We start from the raw sequence: 21735 nt of genomic DNA, 5'->3' as shown, positions 1-21735 counted from the left end.
GTCAGCCTGGATTCGAATCTCAGCTCCACCACTTTCTAGCTAGATGACCTTGGGCAAGGTCACTTAGCCTCTCCGTGCCTCAGTTTCCTCCTCTGTTAAGTGAGGCTAATAGGATTATTGTGAGGGTTAAATGAATTGATGGTGCCTGGACACACAGGAGTGCTATGTAAGTGTTTGTTCAATAAATCATAATGTGTTCCCTTCTGCCCTTAGAGGTCCTTCTGGAGAAAAGTTAGAAAATAACAGCTTCAAAGAGAGACGAGCTATTTCCAGACACTGATTTATAAAAGGAATGTATTTCTATAACACCAGTTGTCCTATTTGCCTTTTAGAAGATTTGAGAGGCAGAATGCGTTTATAATGGTGGGATCTTCGGCAGGTGGCTGGCCAGATTCGAGCTATCTGGGGACATGGCCCACTTCTGGTGCCCTTCCACCGAGCCTGACCTTGGACTGGTGGCTTTTCTGGCACGGGCCAGGGGTGGGCCAAGGGGAGGAGGAGGAAAGGAGCTCCCGGGATCCCCCTCGCCCCTCCCCCAGCCAGTGAGTAATGACATTCACGGGGATGGGAGGGAGGGAGCGAAGGAGAGGGGCAGGCTCGGCGAGGCCATGTGATGCTGGGCGAGAGAGAGCCGCCAGCGCCGGAGCCTCCTTCTTTCTTCCCTCTGATTTCGGGCTGTCATGGCGACCCCCAATAACCTGACCCCCACCAACTGCAGCTGGTGGCCCATCTCGGCGCTGGAGAGCGATGCGGCCAAGCCGGTGGAGGCCCCCGAAGCACCCGAAACGGCCAGCCACGCCCATTGGCCCAAGGAGAGCCTGGTTCTGTACCACTGGACCCAGTCCTTCAGCTCGCAGAAGGTAGAGCCCGGAGGGAGCAGGAGAACCCGACCGATGCACCAGGAGGCGTGGGGGAGGGGATCCGGGAGGGCTTAAGGGGTCTGAAGACCTGGTGAGAGACTGGAGGGTAGAATCGGGGGCTTCGGGGCCCGGAGGATGGGGGAAGCTGGGCTGCCCTCCCGGGAGGTGACTGGCCCTGTCTTGGGCCCCAGGAGCACCGTCCCTAATTCTAGGAACACCCGTTCTGCCTCTTTCCCTCCCAGAAAGACCCGGTCTGTTGAAGAGCTGAGAAGAGAGACAAAGGCAAGGGGAAGGGAATGGGCACTGCTGGAAAGGCGGCCTGTTGGAGGGGGCTGCTGCTGCGGGGAGGGGGGAGGGGCGCTTCCTGGGGTCCAGCCTCCGGCCCCAGTAGTCCCATCGCAGACCCTCCCCCCCACCCCCGCGCTGCTGTCCCCATGCCACAGGCCTGCGGGTCAAAGCTCCTCTGCCCTTCTGCCCGGCTGGGGGCCTTCTGATTGGGGCTTGAAGGGTCTGACCCTAGCCCTCCCCCCACCTCACCCCCAATCTTGAGCTGACAAGGAAGGAGTTAACCCATCTCCTCAAACCAGCTCAGCAGGCCCGTAAGGTCTGTGCTTTTCGCTCTTAAAGGCACAGACGGCCACACGGTCCCATCTCAGACTCAGGGGAGCTAGAAGGCGGTTGGGAATGCAGCCTGGTGTTGAGTTATCGGGGTTCCCGCTTCCTGGGGGTGAGGTCCAAGCACTGAGCCTGCAAGACCAGGGGCCTCTAGGAGCGCAGTCTCTCACCCTGGGCTGTCCTCTCTGTGGGGTACGAATTCAGCACCATGGCCAGGTCCCAGCAGCCGGTCCTGCTGGAGCCTAAGGGTCACCCATTGCCTGACCCTTCGACTTCTCTTCTCCCTGGAAGATCCTTTTGTTCCATTCACTCATTTTCCAGATGGAGAAACAGATTCCTTAAAGAGAAATGGCCTTGGAACCAGGCTCTTTGGTTTGATTCTTGGTCTAGGCTCAGTTCCATCATCTGGAAAATGGGATAATAATAACAATAATAGCAACTTCTTCTAATTGCAACCCCCTCTCAGGATTGCTGAGGGTTGTGGAACAGGCGGTACTGCTTAGTGTTCTACACTGGCACTGGTCAAACTTGAGCATACATTACTGGTTCAAGCACAGAATACTGGGTCCCACCCCAGAGATTTTGATTCAGCAGATCTGGAGTAGGGCCCAAGATGCTGCATTCTAACAGGCTACCAGGTGAGGCTGATGAAGCTGGTCCACTGATCCCCCTTTGAGTAGTTCCTAGTTTAAAGTACAGACTATGAGGCCAGAAAGTCCCCAGCAGGAGAGCCATCTTCTCCAATAATTCACCATGGAGTTTTTGGCAGGTCGCTTTGCTTCCCTAAAGTCTCAGTTTTATATTCTGTAAAATGGAGCTAGTGGCAGTACCTTCTTCAGAAGGCTATTGTGATGGTGAAATGAGATGACGCACAAAAAGTGCTGATCGCAGTGCCTGGCATGGTGTCAAGGCTCTGTTCATAACGGGTGTTACGATATCACTAAAGTGCTAGGTAAAGGAGGGGTTGGAGTTAACCAAGGTCACGCTGGGACTCTTCTGTACCTGCATGCTGAACACCTACTGCATGCCAGGCTCTATACAAGTTGCTGGGGGGTTTGGGAATGAATCAGACTGACCTCCAGATGCCAGGATGTCCTCCTCCCCAGAACCTCAGGAGCCAGGCCCCCCCCAGTGAACAGGAGGTAGGAGGGTGGCCCTTCCCATCACCATTTCCTGAGGGAGCCTCCTGAATATTCCTTATTCAGCATGAGCTCAGGGCTAAGGTGGCCCTTTAGTCAGGGATGGGACCACCCACTGCAATCCCATTTGTGACCAAACCTCTGACCAAGGCAGCCTAGCATTCTCCTGCCTCTCCTACCAGGGCCTTCCCCTTGCCCAGGGGCCTGTGGTGGGTTCTAGAGGCAGTGTAGCCTGATGGAAAACACATGGGCTCTGCAGTCAGATGGTCCTGGTTCCAGTCTCATCTTGAGTGCTTACTGGCTCTGTGACCTTGGACAAGTCACTTCACCTCCTCTGTGCCTCAACATCCTCATCTGGAAAAGGGGACGTTTACATCCGACCCTGTAGGATTCCTGGGGGACTGAAAGGACAGGGACACGTGTTAAGTGTCTGGCACACAGTATGGGCTTAGCAGGTGCATTTCCTTCTTTCGCATCAGTCCTAGAGGGCCTTGCCTGCATGCAGAGGGCCCTCCCAGACATGGCAGAAGGGAAGTAAATGACCTCTACCTGCCACCCTGGCCTTACTTTTCAAGCTCTTGGGCACTGGCGCCCCAGCCCTGTCCATGCTGCCCTTGACCATTTACCACCCCCTCTCCCACTCCCAGGAGGTCCACAGGCGAGAACTGCACATCTCACTACTCCTCTGCTCAGAAGCCTACAGTGGCTCACAAGTCCTTCCAGGAAAAAGCCGGAGTCCTCATAATGGCCTCAGGCCCTACTGCAGGATCTAACCTTGCCTGGGTCATGGACCCACTCATCATTCGGGGGAAGCCTATGGACTTTTCTCAGAATAGTACTTTTAATTGAATAACATCAAATACATAGGAGTATTAGATTAGAAGGAAAACCAATCCTACTGAAGTAAAGCTATTGACATATTTTCAAAACAAATTTGTTACATAATAATATGTGTTTCTGCATTAACCCATAGTATCACATGACCTAGTGGCAGGACTAATAACTGCTGTAATGCTGAAGTCGTGACGGATGTAATTGCAGCAACTGTGAAGTGATGAAAATATCTGCTTCCTAGTGGTGACAATATTACAGGCACTGCTAACACCACCATGCTTTGTTGCCTACACTCATAATTGAAGAGAATGCTAAGTGTCAGCTTGACATGACTGAAAATAAACCTGTAATTTTCCCATCCTAGTTTGAGGACTCCCTGAATTTATTCATAGACCCCTGGGTCTAGGAGTCTCAATTAAATGTCCCTGTGCCTGACCCTTTCTGACCTCCTCTCCTTTTGTCACCTTCATCCATCCTGCTCCAGCAGGATGGCCACCTCACCATTTTTCAAACATGTCAGACATGCTCCCACCTCAGGGCCTTTGCACTGGCTGTCCCCTCTGCCTGGATCCCTGTGTGGACTACTCTCTCTTTGTTCTTTGCTCAAATGTCACCTTCTCAGAGAGGCCTGCCCTGATGGGTCGCCCTACTTAAAATTGCCCTGATGCCCTGGCACCCCCAATTTCCCTTACCTTGCTCTATTTTTTCTTTTTTCCGATGAACTCACTATCTTTTGACACACCATCTCATTTTAACTGCTTCTCATCTGTCTGCCTCCACCAGAATGTCAGCTCCCTGAGGGCAGGGATCTTTGTTTTGTTCACGGCTGAGTCTTGAGCACTTAGAACAAGACCTGGCACAGAGTAGGCACTCAATAAATAAGTGTTGAAAAGTGGCGCATTTGTAAGCCATAAGATGTTACATAAAAAAGGCATTTGATTCTGTAGGCCTAAAACTGGTGTAAGAAATAAAGCTTATTAATTTTTTTAAAGTATTTGTGATAAATAAACTAAGACTCAGAGACTCTAAGTGTCTTTTACAAAGTCACACTGCAACTAAGTGGCTGGGCAGAGACGCCAACCCAGCCCATCACAGTTTTCTCATAAACATGGGCCCGGGTGAGCGGGGACAGTACCTAGCCATGACAATGAAGCACCAGTGGGTGACTTTCAGGCACCCACAGGGGGGATAGTTTGCCCAGAGTTGGCTGATGTCTGGTCACACTGAGTGGTGACCACCTAAGTCTGGCGCAGTTCCAGGAGGCAAAGAAGGCAGATGGCCTTGGTGGCTGCACGCCCTCCCCCTGGGCCTGGCTTCCTCCCCCGCCCCCTCCCCTGCAGGATGGCACATGGCTCTGGCCTGCAGCTCAGCTAAAGGAGAAAGTCTCCTTGGCTGCTTGCTGGTGTGATCCTGAGGCAGCTCCAAGCAGGACTGTTGTTCCTCTAAAGACAGTCCCCTCCCCAGGCAGGAGCCCCACCAGGCACCCTCACTGGAGTTCAAGGGCAGTGCCCAGGGAGTGGTCCCTGGGAGCAGATGCCCTGCCAGGATGGAAGGCCAAACGTCTGGACCCGCCAACGGCAAAGGCCTGATTTAGTTTCTGTTTCCGTCCGTTCAGAGATCCCAGCTTGACCCAGACGCTGGGTGGCTGGGCAGAACCTGCCAGGAGGATGCCAGGGCAGGCAGGAAGGGAATAGGAACTGCCACCTAGGTATGTACAGGGGTCATCGATGCTTAACAGGAATAGACCTTTGCCTCTCTCAGGGGTGCCCTCTCTTTCTCCTGGGCTGGAGCTAGAAGTAGGGAGGAGCAGGTGGGAGTGGAGCTTGCCATCCTTTTGCTGGGGGACCTTAGACAAGTCTAGCCTACTTTCTGCGCCTCAGTCCACAGGCAGGGGATAGTTGGGCTAGGTGATCGTTAACCACCTGCCAGCTCAGAACTGTTGGGCTGGGTCAGGAGGCTCTCCGTTCGCATCTACCAGGCCATATGTTTGTCTGGGACCTCCTGGAGATTAGGGAAAGACTCAGGAGGGGCCAGGCCCAGGACTCCCTGGAAGGATCCCCCGGGGCAGAGAACACTGGTCTGAGAGTCAGGAACCATTGCTTCTAGTTTTAGATCTACTGCTAAATTGGCTGTGTGGCTCTGGGTCAGTTAGTTGCCCTCTCTGGACTTTCGTTTTCTCATCAGCAAAAACGGGAGATAGTCTCTGCTCTGCCCTCCTCTGGAAGGCTATTGTGAGCATCCAACAACCAGATGGGAAGGTGTCTGGGGACGATAAAGGGCTAGGCTGATGTTGGCAAATTATTTTTCACTTCACTTTGTTTCTCAAATAATTTGAGAAATTTTGCTACTGATCATGGTGATGATAAGAATTTCTGCAAATTTCATGGCCAGATTCACGTTTGGAGGACAGGCTGAGAGCCCAATCCTGATAATGAGAATTATGAACTAAGCACTCTCTATATACCAGACACTGTGTTGGTGCTACTATTAATACTTCAATTCTGCAAATAAAAAAACCATGAAGCCCAGAAAGTGTAACGAATCCGCCCAAACTCACACAGAAGAGCCAGAAATCCTATCCCAGGTACGTCCAGCAGTGACACCCAGCCCCGTAACCACCAGGCAGCTCTGCCCCTTGTCCCCAGGGCAGAGCTCTGTTCCTCCCACCACCAGACCCCGGGGATGTATCTCCCCATCCCGTACCCCAGGGGCCCAAGAGTGGGCTGGAAGCAACACGGTCCCCTCCAGTGTGGGACCTCTGACCTCCCTCCCCGCGCGCCCCGCCCCACCTGGGCAGGGTGTCCCCGTGTGTCCGCCCGCCTTCCCTGCTCTGACCCTGGCGCCTGCAGGTGCGGCTGGTGATCGCCGAGAAGGGCCTGGCATGTGAGGAGCGGGACGTGAGCCTGCCGCAGAGCGAGCACAAGGAGCCCTGGTTCATGCGGCTCAACCTGGGCGAGGAGGTGCCCGTCATCATCCATCGCGACAATATCATCAGCGACTACGACCAGATCATCGACTACGTGGAGCGCACGTTCACGGGAGGTACGGCGGCCGCACGGGCCCAGACAGCGCCCCAGAACCTTGGGAAGCCTGGGCAAACCCCGCGGGCCCGGGCTCCCACACAAGGAACCACGGGCTACAGGCAGGGCTCAGATGCCCCCCAGGAACCACAGAGCATGGCCACAGGTCCCCGGGGACCCCATAGATCTGACCCCCCCTCCCCGGTACTGAGGGAAAGGGCATGGCCCAGACACCCCCCTTGGAGCGGCTAGGGCTATAGCCTCCTTGCCAGGGGCCTCTGGAGTCACAGGCTCGGCCACAGACACTCTGGAGCCCATCAGGCATGAACGGGACCCAAACCCCCTTCTAAGTCCCCACAGACAGGATCCAGATCTCCCGGGGATGCCAGGGCTCAGCCAGGACCCAGCCCCCTGAAACCCTGTAAGCATAGTCAGGGCCACAGGCTCTTCCGGAACCCCACAGACATGGGCCCGGATACCCGAGAACTTTGCAGACATGAGCAGGGCCCAGCACCCCAGAACCCCACAGAACCCTATGTCCTCCATCCCTCCTTCCCTCCCTCTGGCCTCGCTCAAGTCCAGAAGCTCAGTGCCCATGGCAGAGGCTGCCGATGCAGCTGAAAGGTCAGGGCCCGGACATGCACTGTTTTAAAAGAATATGAATTAGTTGCGAACATTTAAAAACCAAGGAGAGTGCAATTTCAAACATCCAGGTTTCCAGCTTCTCTCCAAGTCTGGCAACACTAGGCCTAGAGACCCACCTGGCAACAAGCCCGGGCAGGTGAGGAGTTGCCCCTCAGGGGACGGCTCGGCAGGGCTCCAGTGAGGAGAGGTAGGCGAGCAGGATCACTAGGGTCCCCTGTCAGCCTGGTGGGGACTTTCTCTCAAGAGTCAAGGAAAGGGGATGGGCCCCAAACTTCTGGACATGTCGCGGTTCCGGGATGCTGAGGTTGGGGGATGGGATGCCAGAGGCTGGCCTCTCTGAATCAGGGGGGCGGGAGGCCCGACACAGGGCCCTGCGTGGCGCCGCCCAGCCCCCGGCCGTGCCCCGCAGAGCACGTGGTGGCGCTGATGCCCGAGGCGGGCAGCCCCCAGCACGCACGGGTGCTGCAGTACCGTGAGCTGCTGGACGCGCTGCCCATGGACGCCTACACGCACGGCTGCATCCTGCACCCCGAACTCACCGCCGACTCCATGATCCCCAAGTACGCCACGGCCGAGATCCGCAGTGAGTCCCGGGGTCGGGGTCGGGGCGCAGAACCCTAGGGTAACCCGGTCTTCGCCCACCTCCTCCCTCTTCCTCCCATTCCTGTATCTCTTACTCACTTTCTTCCCTTTAACTCTCCTCTTCCCCATGGATATCCCTCTGCCTCTGCCTCTCTCTCCATCCCTGTGTCTGTCTCTGTCTCTCTCTCTCTCTCTGGCTCTCCATCTCACTCACCCTGTTACGAGCTGAATATGTCTCTCTCCCTCTCTGGCAGTCTCTCTCTCTCATTCCCTTCTCCTGCCCCCTCCTCTTGTCCTGCCATCCCATACAGAGGCCATAGGGCTATCTGTCCCCCTAGAGGCTTGCCTGTCCGTGGGAGCTGGGACACCTCCCCACAGGCATCTCAGCCCCAGACACCTGGGGTTGGCAGCCCAGGGTACTGAGTGACATCAGGGCTGGCATCACCAAGGAAGATTGCCCAGATATTGCAAGGCCCCGGGTCTCTGAGTTCTGATTCAAGCATCCCCATATACTGTCCTAACTGCCAGCCTGATTGTGCCCACAGCCTACTTTATCCTTTCATTTTTTTCAGTACTCAGTAAATAAGTGTTGGATTAAATCAGATCATCCATCAACAACTGTTTACAGACTTTGGTCCAGGCTCTGTGCAGCCACCATGGGGTCCAATACACAGATGAAGCATGATGATTCCAAGTAGATAATAGGTGCTCAGTAAATGGTCACTTCCTCTCTCTCAAAGGAATGAGGCTCACGTCCAAAGGTGGGCCAGGTTGTGGCACTCGATTTTGTCTCTTTAGAGTGCCCTTGAACAGGACTCAGGACATATTTATGTTGTCCTGTCCCCATTGAGTCAACAATATTTAACAACATTTATGAAGTCTCCTATGACCCAGGCCCTGGGCAGGGGGCTGGGGACAGAAGGGGACTGTCACAGCTTCTACCCTCCCAGGGTCACAGTTTCATGGAAGCAGAAAGACAAATGACCAGATGATTACAATGCAGGACTAAGTAAATTTGAACAACCTCTCAGGAGGGCAGTCTGGCCCTCTATATCGAGTATTAAAAGGCCCACACTTTGGAGACTGTCCTGCAATGACACTGGGATGTGTGCGCCAAAGAAGTACGTACAAGGATATGCATTGCAGCATAAGGGGTAATAGCAAGAGGCTGGAAATAACCCAGTTGACCGTGATTTGGGGACTGGGTAGATAAATTCTGGTACATACAAACAATGAAATACTGGGCAGCTGTTAAAAAAATAACAGGCATGTGGAATGCGCTCTAAGATATATTAGTAAGTAGGAAGAAAGTGAAGGGCAAAAAAATGCATCTAGTGTACTATCATTAATATATGTAAAAGGGGGGTCGAATGGATACACAGTGCTTGCAAACACAAGGAGTACTTCTGGAAGGACGCATGAGAAGATTGGGAGAGCAGAACTAAGGGACTGCAGATTGAGAGGAGAGAGATTTACTTTTCACTGTACGTTCCTTAATATTGTTTGAATTTTTAAACAAGCATGCATGTATAATCTATTCAAAACTAATTGATTTTGGGACTTCCCTGGTGGTCCAGTCGTTAAAACACCGTGCTTCCATTGCAGGGGGCATGGGTTTGATCCCTGGTCAGAGAACTCAGATTCCGCGTGCCACACAGTGTGGCAAAAAAACAAACAAACAAACAACCCACACTGATTAAAAATTTTCTAACCTAGTACCAATCAGTGTTATGATAAGGGGAACATAGAGGCAGTGGGGCCAGAGAAGATGCCCATCCCAGTCCAAGAGATGTCCAAGGGGGACTGGGACCCGGGGAGAGGGCAGGCCAGGTTTGGGTCCCACCACACACCTGCCCACCATGTCCCATACTTACTGGCTAAGAGTTTCCAGAGAAATCCTGCCCCAATCATGGAACAGACCTTAGGATTCTTATCCCACGTAATGCTTCCACCTCCTCTTGTAAAACCCACAGCTTACAGCTAGACTTTTAATGTCAGATTATAGGACACTTTGTCTCTCCCATTAAGTATAATTCTCAAGGTGCTGCCTTGAGTTCCATCATTGATCCACATTCCATCACCCAGGCCTTTTCAGCATCTTTAAAAGGCCAATTTCCCAGGAAAGGTGGTCAATACGTCCCTGAATCTTCAGGAAAGTTGCCTCACCAGAAGTGGAAGTTTCAAGACACCAAGCTCTCTATAGTTTTTTTTTAAAAACAAGTTTTTTCCCTGTGGATTACAGTGAGTGAGCTCTAGACTGAGAATTGGACAGATCCTGATTCAAAATCTGCTTGTCGTTTACTGGTGTGGAATTTACTAGCCTCTCTGAATCCGTTTCTTCACTACAGAAAGGGGTGAGGGAGACGTTCACTGAAGCATGAGCTTGTCCACATTTAGGGTGATATTCATTTCCGGCAAACTCCTACTCATCCCCTAGAGTCTCCTCCTCAGTGAGGTTTCTTGACCCCTTGTGCCCCAGGCAGGTGGCCCTCTGGGTCCCACAGCATTCTGTTCACTCTTCATTAGAGATTGATCATGCTATGTCGTAGGTATCTCTTTTATGGTCTAGGGCAGGATGGCATCTCATCCATCCCTATGTCCCAGCCTGTAATGACATAGTGTCTCCCAGTTATGCCTGTTGATATTGTTACTTCCTGGACTAGTGTTTGAATTGGACCTATTCCAAGTTGTTGGGGGGAAGGGAAAGGAAGAGTACCAGGTATCAGAAGAACGGGACCTTTCCTATTCTCTCCCCAGGACATTTAGCCAACGCCACCATGGACTTCATGAAATTGGACCATGAAGAGGAGCCCCAGCTCTCTGAGCCCTACCTTTCTAAACAGAAGAAGCTCATGGTGAGTGACCCCAGACCTGCTCATTCCCCTTTCCCACCATCTTTTCCATGGAAAAGAAGAACTGGAAGAAGCTGGTTCTAAGTAGAGAGTCAGCTGATGACATGAAATGGGAAAACCACTGGTTTGCTTTCCCAATCCTGTCTCCTCTGTCATTTACTGACTCTTTGACCTTGAGCAAGTCACTGTTGCCCTGGAGCCTCACTTTCCTAATGTCTTAGGTTGTGTCCCTAAGAGCAGAGCATTGGACAGAGGTTCTGGGGTAAGCGAGGTATTGAGGGAGTGCTCTGCGAGGTATTGAGGGAGCGCTCTAAGGAGAACCCAGTAAGGATGAGATAGGATGAAGAAGGGGCTAAGTTCACCTGATCCCACAGGGAACCCCGGAGGATAAACGGTGCCACAAAGTCGATCCACCTTGAGACAAAGGGACAGACTTTTATACCCTTATATCAGCCAATCATTGACCTATTTATTTCCCAAGTATCTCCAGGAAACTCCTCATTGGCTGAGAACAATTCTCTGGAGAAGGGGAAAGCTGTGAGCCACTGTCAACCAACTCTCATGGCAGCTGGTGTACGAGAGTACCAGCCCCATGAAAGGGATCTGGCCAGGACAGTCAAGCTCACAGGACTATTGTGAACACCAGATGAGGATCCTTTGTAACAGTGGGGGCATCCTACACACTTAAGGGGATATAAGGAGACTGGGTTTGCAGAAGGGGATTTGGGCCAAGAGTCTTCCATCCCTGGTCATCCTTGCTCTATTGAGGCCAACTCAGCTCCTCTAGCACCTGCCTGTCCTGCCCCCAGGCCAAGATCCTGGAGCACGATGATGTGAGCTACCTGAAGAAGATCCTGGGGGAGCTGGCCATGGTGCTGGACCAGATCGAGGCTGAGCTGGAGAAGAGGAAGCTTGAGAACGAGGGTGGGTGCCAGTTCTGGGGTAGGTGAGTGCTGGAGCCCATCCAGCCCACTCTGTCCATGAACGTCCCAGCATCTTTTCCCCCAAAGGTCTTAGAGGACCATCCAGGTGGTTAGGATCATGGGCCATGGAGTCAGAAAGACCTAAGTTTAAGTCCTAGCTTGGCCACTTGCTAGTTGAATGACCCTGGGCCACGTGCTTCACCTCCCTGGACCTCAGTTCCCCATCCATAAGATGGAGATAATAAAAAGACCGACCTCAGAGAGATGTTGAGACACCGCATGAGATAATATATGTAGGATGCTTAGATCAGCGCTTAGCACACATAATAAAGGCTATTGAAGATGATGATGGTAATGGTGGTGGCGATCGCTATCCACTACACCATCTCCCCTTTCCCCGACTGAAGGACGGATTATGGCTCCTTCATGCTGTAGGAGCCAGACATCTAGGCTTACCCGGACTCTCTGACCTGGACTCTTTCTGTTCTCAAGTGCCTCTCTTCTCTGGACGCTGAGCACGCCAGCTACATTTCCACCTCCACACCTTAGCTCCTGCAGCTCTTCCAGCCTGGAGCGCCCTCTCCTTACCACTCTGCTCCTTTTTGCATCTATACATCATCCTTGCCGCCACCCTTCTTCAAATTTCATTCGGGACCTTCCCATTTTGCTCTATTTTAGGTACCCTGTTAGTCTGGTCTCCTCAACAATGCAAATTTGTGGAACCCATTCAACATGCACTGCTACGCTCATAGCTTCACACACACGCACAGATGTCTGTGTATGTGGGAAGGTTGTGGAGCACAGTGTTCTAAAAGATGGGTTTAGAGTGAGACAGATATGAGTTAGGGTCCTAGCTTTGCTGCCTATACCGCGTGACTTGGGCAAGTTCCTTTCCTTATTGGGGCCTCAGTTTCAACATCTGTGAAACAGGATGGTAATAGTAGAATTTAAAACCTAAACTCCATCTTGTTGAACTCTTTAAAAAATGAAAAACACTCAGCACAGGGCCTGGAACATACTAGTTAATTACATATGACAGCTAAAGGCACATGCATTCTCCAGGTGAGAAAACTAAGGCTCAGAGAGATAAAGTGACTCGCTCAAGGTCACACAGCTCTTAAACGGCATAGTTGGCATAAGAACAGGTTCCCTCTCAATGGGTATAATGTTCTTCCAGCATTTCACAGCTGAGGCCTCAAGCAAATGGCACACACAGATACCTAAGGTCCTAAACAGGAACACTGTCACGCATGCTGAAGCCAGCTGCCGTAAATCCTTTCTAGAAAAAAGCGGAGTATGGCTAAATGAGTAAAAACAATGCATACCTCAAGAAGGAACTTTCTCATTTCTATCAGAGAGGGTGCTGGGGAGGGGCCATTACAGAAGAGTGTTCAGGGGCCAATGGAAGTAGCTGGACCACATGTTGCCCATCATCCAGCAGGTTAAGCCAGGCTCTTCATATGATGGTGGTCACAGGGATACTGAGAGCAGCAAGAGAGCAAAGCCCCAAGGTGCAAATATGTTTTAAGCCTCTACTTGTGTCACATTTACGAAAGCCCCATTGGCTAAAGCAAGTGACATGGCAGAGCCAGGATTAAAAGGGTAGAGGGTTGGACTCTGCCTCTTGATGGCAGAAGCAGTACAGCCTTTGCAAAGGGGCAAGCGTGCAGGAATGGGAGGAATTTGCAGCCATTTTTGCAATCTACTCAGGGGTGAGGTGTTCTGATTTTACTTTTAAAAGTACTCTGGTTGCTGTGAAAATGGATTTCAAGGGAGACAGAAGCCCAGATGAGATGGTGGTGGCTTGGACTGAGGTGGTGGCAGTGGAGATGGGGAGGCATGAAAGGCTTGAGAGGTATTTTGGAGATAAAATGGGCAGGAACTTGCTGAAAGGTCGAGGGTATTGGAGGGAGTGGAGTAAGAGGGGATAAAGGAATCAAAGATGACTCCTGAGGTTTTGTCTGAGCTACTGAGTGGTACATTTCCTGACATGGGCAAAGGGGGACCCAAGAGTTCAGGTTTTTTTAGATTCCGCATGTTAAGTGTCATCCCCAAGAGGGGATGTCACATAAGCATTAGGTATTCTAGTCTGACTTTCAAAGGAAGAGGTCAGAATTTGGAGATGGAGATTTGCAAGTCTTCAGCATATACACGGTGATTAAAGCCGTAGAATTGGATGATGTCACCTAGAGGGCAGTGGAGAGAGACAGAAAGAGGAATCAAGACCTGCTTATTAGTTATTTATTGCTTATAACAAACTGCTCCCAAACTCAGCGGCTTAAACAAACAAAAAAAAAAGCATTTGTCGGGCTTCCCTGGTGGCGCAGTGGTTAAGAATCCACCTGCCAATGCAGGGGACACGGGTTCGAGCCCTGCTCCGGGAAGATCCCACATGCCGTGGAGCAACTAAGTCCATGCGCCACGACTACTGAGCCTGTGCTCTAGAGCCTGCAAGCCACAACTACTGAGCCCGCGTGCCACAACTACTGAAGCCCGTGCGCCTGGAGCCCATGCTCCACAACAATAGAAGCCACGCAATGAGAAGCCCGAGCACTGCAACGAAGAGTAGCCCCCACTCGCCGCAACTAGAGAAAGCCCGTGTGCAGCAACGAAGACCCAACACAGCCAAAAATAAATAAATAAATAAATAAATAAAAACAGGCAGCAGGCTAGGTTTGAGCTGAGGGCCATAGTTTAAAAAAAAACGAAAAAAAAAGCATTTGTCATATCACACATTTTCTGTGAATCAGAAATTCCGGAGCAGCTTGGCTGAGTGTTTCTAATTCAGGGTTGCATGATGCAGGGATAGATGCATCTATCCCTCCCCCCAACTCTTCCCCCGTCTCTAAGTCAAGCCGTTAGCTGGGGCTGCAACACCCTGAGCTGAAGGGTCCACGATGGCTCATTCACGTGGGTCTTCACTAGAGGTGTCAGTTCCCCACTGCTGCTGGCCGGAGACCTCAGCTTCTCGCTACACGGGCATCTTGTTAGGGCTGCTTGAGTTTCTTCACAACACGGCAGCCGGCTTTCCCCTGAGCAAGTGATCCCAGAGAGACAGAAGCAGCGGAAGCCACATGATCTCTTATGACCTACCCTTGGAAGTCATTCTGTCATTTCTGCTACATTCTATTCATTTGAAGCAAGGCATTAAATACAGCCCATATTCAAGGGGAGAAAAATTGGGCTCCATCAAAGAGATAAGTATCAAGTAATATGTGAGCGTATTTTTTTCTTTTTCTAAATTGAAGTATAGTTGATTTACAACTTTATATTTATTTATTTATGGCTGTGCTGCATGGCTTGCGGGATCTTATTTCCCCCACCAGAGGTTGAACCGGGCCCTGGGCAGTGAAAGTGTGGAGTCCTAACCACTGGACTGCCAGGCAATTCCCTACAACGTTTTATTAGTTTCGAGTGTACAGTGTAGTAATTCAGTATTTTTAGATTGTACTCCATCAAAAGTCATTACAAGATAATGGCCATAATTCCCTGGGCTATATATACAGTGTATCCTTGTTGCTTATCTATGTTACACATAGTAGTTTGTATCTCTTAATCCCATACCCCTAATTTGCCCCTCCCCCTTCCTTCTCCCTTTTGGTAACCACTAGTTTATTTTCTCTCCCTCTCTCTCTCTTTTTTTTATGGAAAGGCATTTTATTTTAAATATAGCAGTGTATACATGTCAATCCCAAACACCCAGTCTATCCCTCCCCCCAATCCTTCCCCCGTCTCTAAGTCTGTGAGTCTGTTTCTGTTTTGTAAATAAGTTCATTTGTATCATTTTTGTTTTAGATTCCGCATATAAGCGATATCATACGATATTTGTCTTTCTCTGACTCACTTCACTTAGTATGATAATCTCCAGGTCCATCCATGTTGCTGCAAATAGCATTATTTCATTCTTTTTAGTGGCTGAGCAATATTCACTAGTTTATTTTCTATATCTGTGACTCTGTTTCTGTTTTGCATATACATGTGTTTACATTATTTTTTAGATTCCACAGAGAAAGACAAGCACTGTTTCGTATTTTAAAACTACCACATCTGCCCCGAGGCTCCCCCTCATTGAGAGAAGGGTAAAGACAGACGAGCTGGCAAAGCTGATGGGATACAGTGGCCAGTGAGGCGTGAGGACTCCTGTGTCATAGAACCCAGAAAGGATTGTGTTTTAAGGAGGGAGAACAGTGTCAAATGCAGCTGAGAGGCTGAATAAACCAAGGATAGGAAAGCGTCCCTTGGGTTTTGTCCCATGGCTGTTGGTGGTGACCTTGCCAAGAGCAGTTTCACTGGAATGTGAGGGCAATGGCTGAAGAGTGAATGGGAGGTGAGGTGTGAAGATGGCCAGTGTAGACAACCCTTTTGAGAAGTTTCGCTGTAGAGGGAATAGAGAAATGGGGTGGTGTCTGAAGAAGGCTGTGGGGCAAAGGGAGGAATGTTTTCAAGATAGGAGATACAACAGCGTGTTTTCAGGCCGGTAGAAATGCCTCAGTGGAAAGGAGAAATCAGTGATGCAGGACCAATGAGGATTGAGAAGGTGTGTTTCAGGCAGGGTCCCCAGGGGACACACAGGGCACCCTCAAATTGGGTAAATCAAAGAGGCCTTCATAAAGGGACTGTTTACAGATGTGTGGGCGGGACACAGGGAAACCACAAGGAAAAGTGCAGTACCTGGACCTGGGGTTGTGAGCGATGGGGGCAGTTTCAGGAACCAGGACAAAGAGGGCCACCTGACAGGAGCTGTGACTTTCTGGGTTCGATCCCTGGTCGGGGAACTAAGATCCTGCCTGCTGCCTGGTGAGGCCAAAAACAAACAAATAAGCCAGCCCGTGGCAACCTGCAGAGAAAAAACTGAGGGAAGTAAGACTCTGACCTCACCCTCGCCCACCATCCTATCTCCCACCTCTGCTCCCCATTGGCCAAACACCCCTGGAGCCAGAGGGCACGGAGTCCCATCAGTGTACCCGTCAAGTTGGCCTCCTGGGGGGCGCAGAGCAGCGTGGGGAGGGGAGGAGAGTGGCTCTAGAAAGGGAAAGGGAGCATGTGCAGCGTTGGGTGGGTGCAGAGGACCATGCAGGGCCTGACCTTGAGCGTAGGTGGCTCACACCCTCCCTTGTGTCAGCAGGTGGTAAATGCAGGGGCCTGGCGTTGTGGGTTTCATGGTGGGGGGTAAGGGCTTTCATGTCTGAAGGTTCCTGTTTTCTGAATGAAGCATGAGGTGACGTCATCAACAGAGAAAACCACCGGGTGCGAGGAGAGAAGATGAAAGATGTGCATCTCTCTGCAGGGGGCGGTGAAGCGAGCATCCTCCAGGGCTGCTACAGGACTGCTACAGGACCCGGGCAGGGCTGCCGGCCCTCCCGGGCTTTGTGGTCAGGATTTAAAGTGTAACTGGTAAGGGTAACTGTCTCCGGCACACTCAGCTGGCAGACTTGGAGAAGGCACAAGACAGGGTTCATCCAGGGCTGCGACTTGGCAAAGGGAACCCACAGCTGCAGGAGCGGGGGAAACCGAAGACCTTCTGTTGACATGCCAGATAGCTAGCTACCCGTGCCCGTGGACGTTATGCAGTCATGGCTAGCAGTATTTGCCTACAAACAGAAACACAGGAATGGACGTACTTAAATAGCGATGTACACTTACACACTCATGAACATCTGTCTGCAGGCAACCACCAAGTGCACGTGGGCATACACTTCACTTATGCATGTGGTAATCCCCCCACTGCATGGACACAGATGCCCATGTGTGCAGCTGTCTACATGCTAATACACAACCAGTTTCATGGATTTGAGCAGGCATTCACATGGGTAAACATACACACCATGCTGGATGCAGACACATAGGTCCCCATACATACCCAAATAAAAATGTACCCATTGAAAGAGGCCTACGTGTCAGTGGAGATACATACATATGTATGATGAAGTACTCTCTCAGGTAGATGTCTTACATTTGACAGCAGCTTAGATTTGTTGAGAGACGGTGCCCTGTACTCCCTCTTGTTACCAAGGATAAACTGTTCTTGAACTAGCTAAGACTAGTCCCTTCCCTTGTGTACTTGATGCCACCCACGCTCATCCCTTCAAGGACACCACATCAGTAATTCTCTCCACTCTCTCCTGTAGCATCACCTCCTCTCGGCTCGATCATTCCCATCAACGTGCTGTTTTCTTCTTCCCAACTTACAAAGGCACTCTTTTAAAAAAATAATTAATTAATTTATCTTTTCATTTTTGGCTGTGTTGGGTCTTTGTTGCTGCGCACGGGCTTTCTCTAGTTGCGGTGAGCAGGGGCTACTCTTCGTTGCGGTGCGTGGGCTTCTCATTGCGGTGGCTTCTCTTGTTGCAGAGCACGGGCTCTAGGCGCGCGGGCTCAGTAGTTGTGGCGTGTGGGCTCAGTAGTTGTGGCGTGTGGGCTCAGTAGTTGTGGCTCCTGGGCTCTAGAGTGCAGGCTCAGTAGTTGTGGTGCACGGGCTTAGCTGCTCCACAGCATGTGGGATCTTCCTGGACCAGGGCTTGAACTCGTGTCCCCTGCATTGGCAGGCAGATTCTTAACCACTGCACCACCAGGGAAGTCCCCCAAACACTCTTGACCCATCTCACATTATCGGCATATCCCTCCCATGACAGCAAAACTCCTTGAAAGGGTGACCTTTGCTCACCGTCTCTGATTCCTCTCCTCCCTTTCTTTCTTAGACTCCCTCCCAACCAGGCTTTCAGCGTCAGCATCTACTCCCACTGTTCTTGTCAAGGTCACCAGTCGCCAAATGCAATCGCCAATTCTCAGCTCCTTTTCTGTGACTTCCCGGCAGCGTCTGAGGTCAGCTGAGCACTATGTCCTTGGAACACTTTCTTATCTTGGCTTCTGGGACACCACACTCACCTGGGTCGTCTCCCACCTCACCGGCTACTCCTTCGCCCACTCCTTCACTGGTTGCTTCTTGTTGCCCAATATCTAAATCTTGAGGCCCCAAAGCTCAGTCCTTGGTTCTGTTCTCAGCTCTGTCTCCACTCACGCCCTTGATGATGCTGTGCACCTGTACCTCTAACTGCAGACACATCCTCTCCCCTCAGAAGTCTAACAGGCATCTGGAAGATTCCGTATTCAAGAATAAACTTCTGATCAGTGCCTTCATTACACTTTAGCTCCTCCTCCCCTGAGACCGTGAGCCTCTGGAGGGAAGACATTTGTGTCTTGTCATGTCTTCATGCCCAGCACATACTACCAGATAAACATTTGTTGGATGAATGAATGAACATGAGGACACAGTGAAAGGGGCAGGCTCAGGCAGTGAGGGTGAAGGGTATTAGACTCATGGAATTTCTGAGCTGAAAGGAACACCTCTACAAAAGGGCAGAAGCAAGCTTCCCAAGAAAGCAGGCCTCACCGGAAGTGGAGAGGAAGGGGAGAGCATTCCAGGCATGGGGTGCAGCAGGGGCAACGGCCCAGAGGCCAAACTGGGCGTGGCTTGCTTGAGAGGAACAGTGGGCAAGTGGGCAATTTGTGAGAAGTGAAGATCAGAGAAGTACTGGGTGGGCCAAAAAGTTCGTTTGGGTTTTTCGTAAGATGTTCTAGAAAAAAGCAAACGAACTTTTTGGCCAACCCAATACATTGGAGCTCATCCAACTACTGAAAGGGCTTAAAAGCCACGCAGAGGAATCTGGACATTAATGTGTAGTCACTGGGGAGAATTTCAGGTTGTTGAGCCAAGCAGTGATGAAGGAGACCAAAGGGGCTCCAGAATTTCAAGTCTAGTGTTTCCTAAATACACAGGCTAATTTTAGATGTCACGTGACCATGGCGATACATGATATAAAACCACACGATGAGAATTATTCTCTTAATTCTGTTGATTGTATTAAAGAAAGGGTGTTAGTATGATGCTAGCATTTAATTCCCATAGAGGGGTTATGTATTAATACCTGCCCTTTTCTTCAAACAAATAAATAAGTCTTGGGCTCAGGGATTTTGGGCAGGCAGTAGTATCCAGCTGGAATTTAATAGCGTTTGTTTTGTTTCTTGTTAAATGTACTTTCATCATTGCACATAGGTTATGGCAAATGATACTCTTAGTGATAGTTTCTTTTCTCATTCAACACTCATTAAGTAAAGATTTAGTGAGCCAGGCACTGTTCTAGGTGCAGGGGATACAGCTGTGAACAAGACAGACCCAAATTCCTGCCCTCATGGAGCTTCCATTCTGGTAGAGGGTGGCAGCCAATAAACAAAATGAGCATGTACAGTATATGGTGGAACACTGGGGAAAAGTTGTATGGAAGAAAACAGAGCAGGGGAGGAGGACAGTGACTGCTGGGATTGGGGTTTCAATTTTAACTGGGTGGTCAGTGAAGCCCCCCGAGAAGACGGCACTGAGCCAAGACCTGAAAGAGGTGGAGGAGTAAGCCCTGTAGCTCTGTGGGGGAAGAGTGTTCCAGGCAGAGCGAACAGCAAGCGCAAAGGCCCTGGGGTGGGAACGTGCCTAGAATGAGGAACTGCAAGGAGGCCAGTGTGGTTGAAGAAGGGTGAGTCAAGGGGGGGGACTTCCCTGGCGGTCCAGTGGTTAGGACTCAGCACTTTCACTGCTGTGGCCCTGGGTTCAATCCCTGGTTGGGGAACTAAGATCCCGCAAGACATGAAGCAAAAAAAAAAAAAAAGAGTGAGTCAAGGGGGAAAAGGTAGACTCCTAGGTCTGAAAGGTACCTGGGGGCCAGATCACGTAGGACCTTTAGACCATTAGAAGGGCTTCAGCTTTGACTACGACAGGGGGTCATTAAAGGGCTTTGATCAGAGAGAAGGACATGATCTGACTTAAGATTTAACAGGAATCCTCTCTCTGCTGTGCTGAGAATAGACTCTAGGGAGTCAAAGGCAAATGATAATGGTCGTTAGGACCAGGATGGTCACATCGGAGGTAACATCTAACTTCGGATGTATTTTGAAAATAAAGCTGATGGGAACTGCTGACAAAGTGTATGCGGGGTGTGAAAGAAAGAGAAGGATTCAAAATGGCCCGCGTGCTTTTGGCCTGAGGGGCTGGAAGGATGGAGGTGCTGTTACTGACGTGGGGATGAATGTGGTGGGTTTGGGGGTGACGGTCAGTTTTGGACATGTCGCGTTTAAGATGCACAGCGGACTCACAAGTAGAGCTGGAAAATGGGCAGTGGGGCATACGAGTCCAGAGTTTAAATACATATATTTGCATTTAATAAGTCAGTTGATTTAAAGAAAACAAATAATAGAGGTAGTATATGCATCTGGCAAAAATCATGAAAGAAGTGCAGGAGTGGGTGACCTTGGGGGAACACTATAGCGGGCAGACAGCCAGAGGCGTCACTGAGAGAGGAGGGCGTGTATGGCGGAAGAAGAGCTGACCCCTCCCCTCCCCCATCTCCTGTCACTTCCATTCTAGGGCAGAAATGTGAGCTGTGGCTCTGCGGCTGTGCTTTCACCCTTGCTGATGTCCTCCTGGGAGCCACCCTGCACCGCCTCAAATTCCTGGGACTGTCCAAGAAATACTGGGAAGATGGCAGCCGGCCCAACCTGCAGTCCTTCTTTGAGAGGGTCCAGAAACGCTTTGCCTTCCGGAAAGTTCTGGGCGACATCCACACCACTCTGCTGTCAGCAGTCATCCCCAACGCGTTCCGGCTGGTCAAGCGGAAACCCCCATCTTTCTTTGGGGCATCCTTCCTCATGGGCTCCCTGGGTGGGATGGGCTACTTTGCCTACTGGTACCTCAAGAAAAAATACATCTAAAGCCAGGCCCCGGGCTTGGTGTCTGACTGTTGGTGTCTCTGTCCTGTGTGATTCCCAGTGAGCTCTCAGTAACGCACCGTCTCATGCACACTTGGACAGCCCCTCCCACCCCTTGTTTGGAGCAATTCTATCGTCAGTCTGAAAACATTCCATAGTTTAGGAGTAGATGTTGCCAGTGCCGTGAGTTGAGGCCACGGTTCTACTGAAGGAGAGAAAGAGTGAGTGGGAGAGAGAGAGAAAGAGAGAGAAACAAAAACACGAATGCCTTTTTTTTTTCGATTCAAGGTCTCAAGATGGAACTGTGGGGACTGGTTAGGATCCAAGGTGAGTCCCAGGTCATTTCATTCACCAGGGCCCAGATTCTGGGAGGTGCTGGGGGCTCGGAGGGCCTGACCCCTCACCTCCCCTTCCCTCTTGCCCAGGGAACTCTTCCACAGGACAAAGCCAACATCAAGACTTGACTCTTCTAAGCGCTACCTCCAGGTGGGGCTGGAGATCTGGAGACCCCA

The 21735-nt window shown here is 50.9% G+C and overlaps 1 protein-coding gene across 1 annotated transcript; it reads left to right on the top strand.

Moving 5' to 3' along the window:
- The first annotated feature begins 680 nt into the window (after positions 1-680).
- Positions 681-21253, top strand: GDAP1L1 (ganglioside induced differentiation associated protein 1 like 1). The gene is made up of 6 exons (XM_032605674.1): positions 681-860; positions 6298-6490; positions 7523-7696; positions 10453-10550; positions 11357-11471; positions 20883-21253. The coding sequence occupies exons 1-6, from the start codon at positions 681-683 to the stop codon at positions 21224-21226; spliced, it is 1104 nt and encodes a 367-aa protein (XP_032461565.1). The 3' UTR covers positions 21227-21253.
- Positions 21254-21735: the final 482 nt, after the last annotated feature.

The sequence above is a fragment of the Phocoena sinus genome, chromosome 15 (assembly GCF_008692025.1).
Source record: "Phocoena sinus isolate mPhoSin1 chromosome 15, mPhoSin1.pri, whole genome shotgun sequence".
NCBI classification, from domain to species: Eukaryota; Metazoa; Chordata; class Mammalia; order Artiodactyla; family Phocoenidae; genus Phocoena; species Phocoena sinus.
This window is presented reverse-complemented; position numbering and strand designations above follow the sequence as displayed.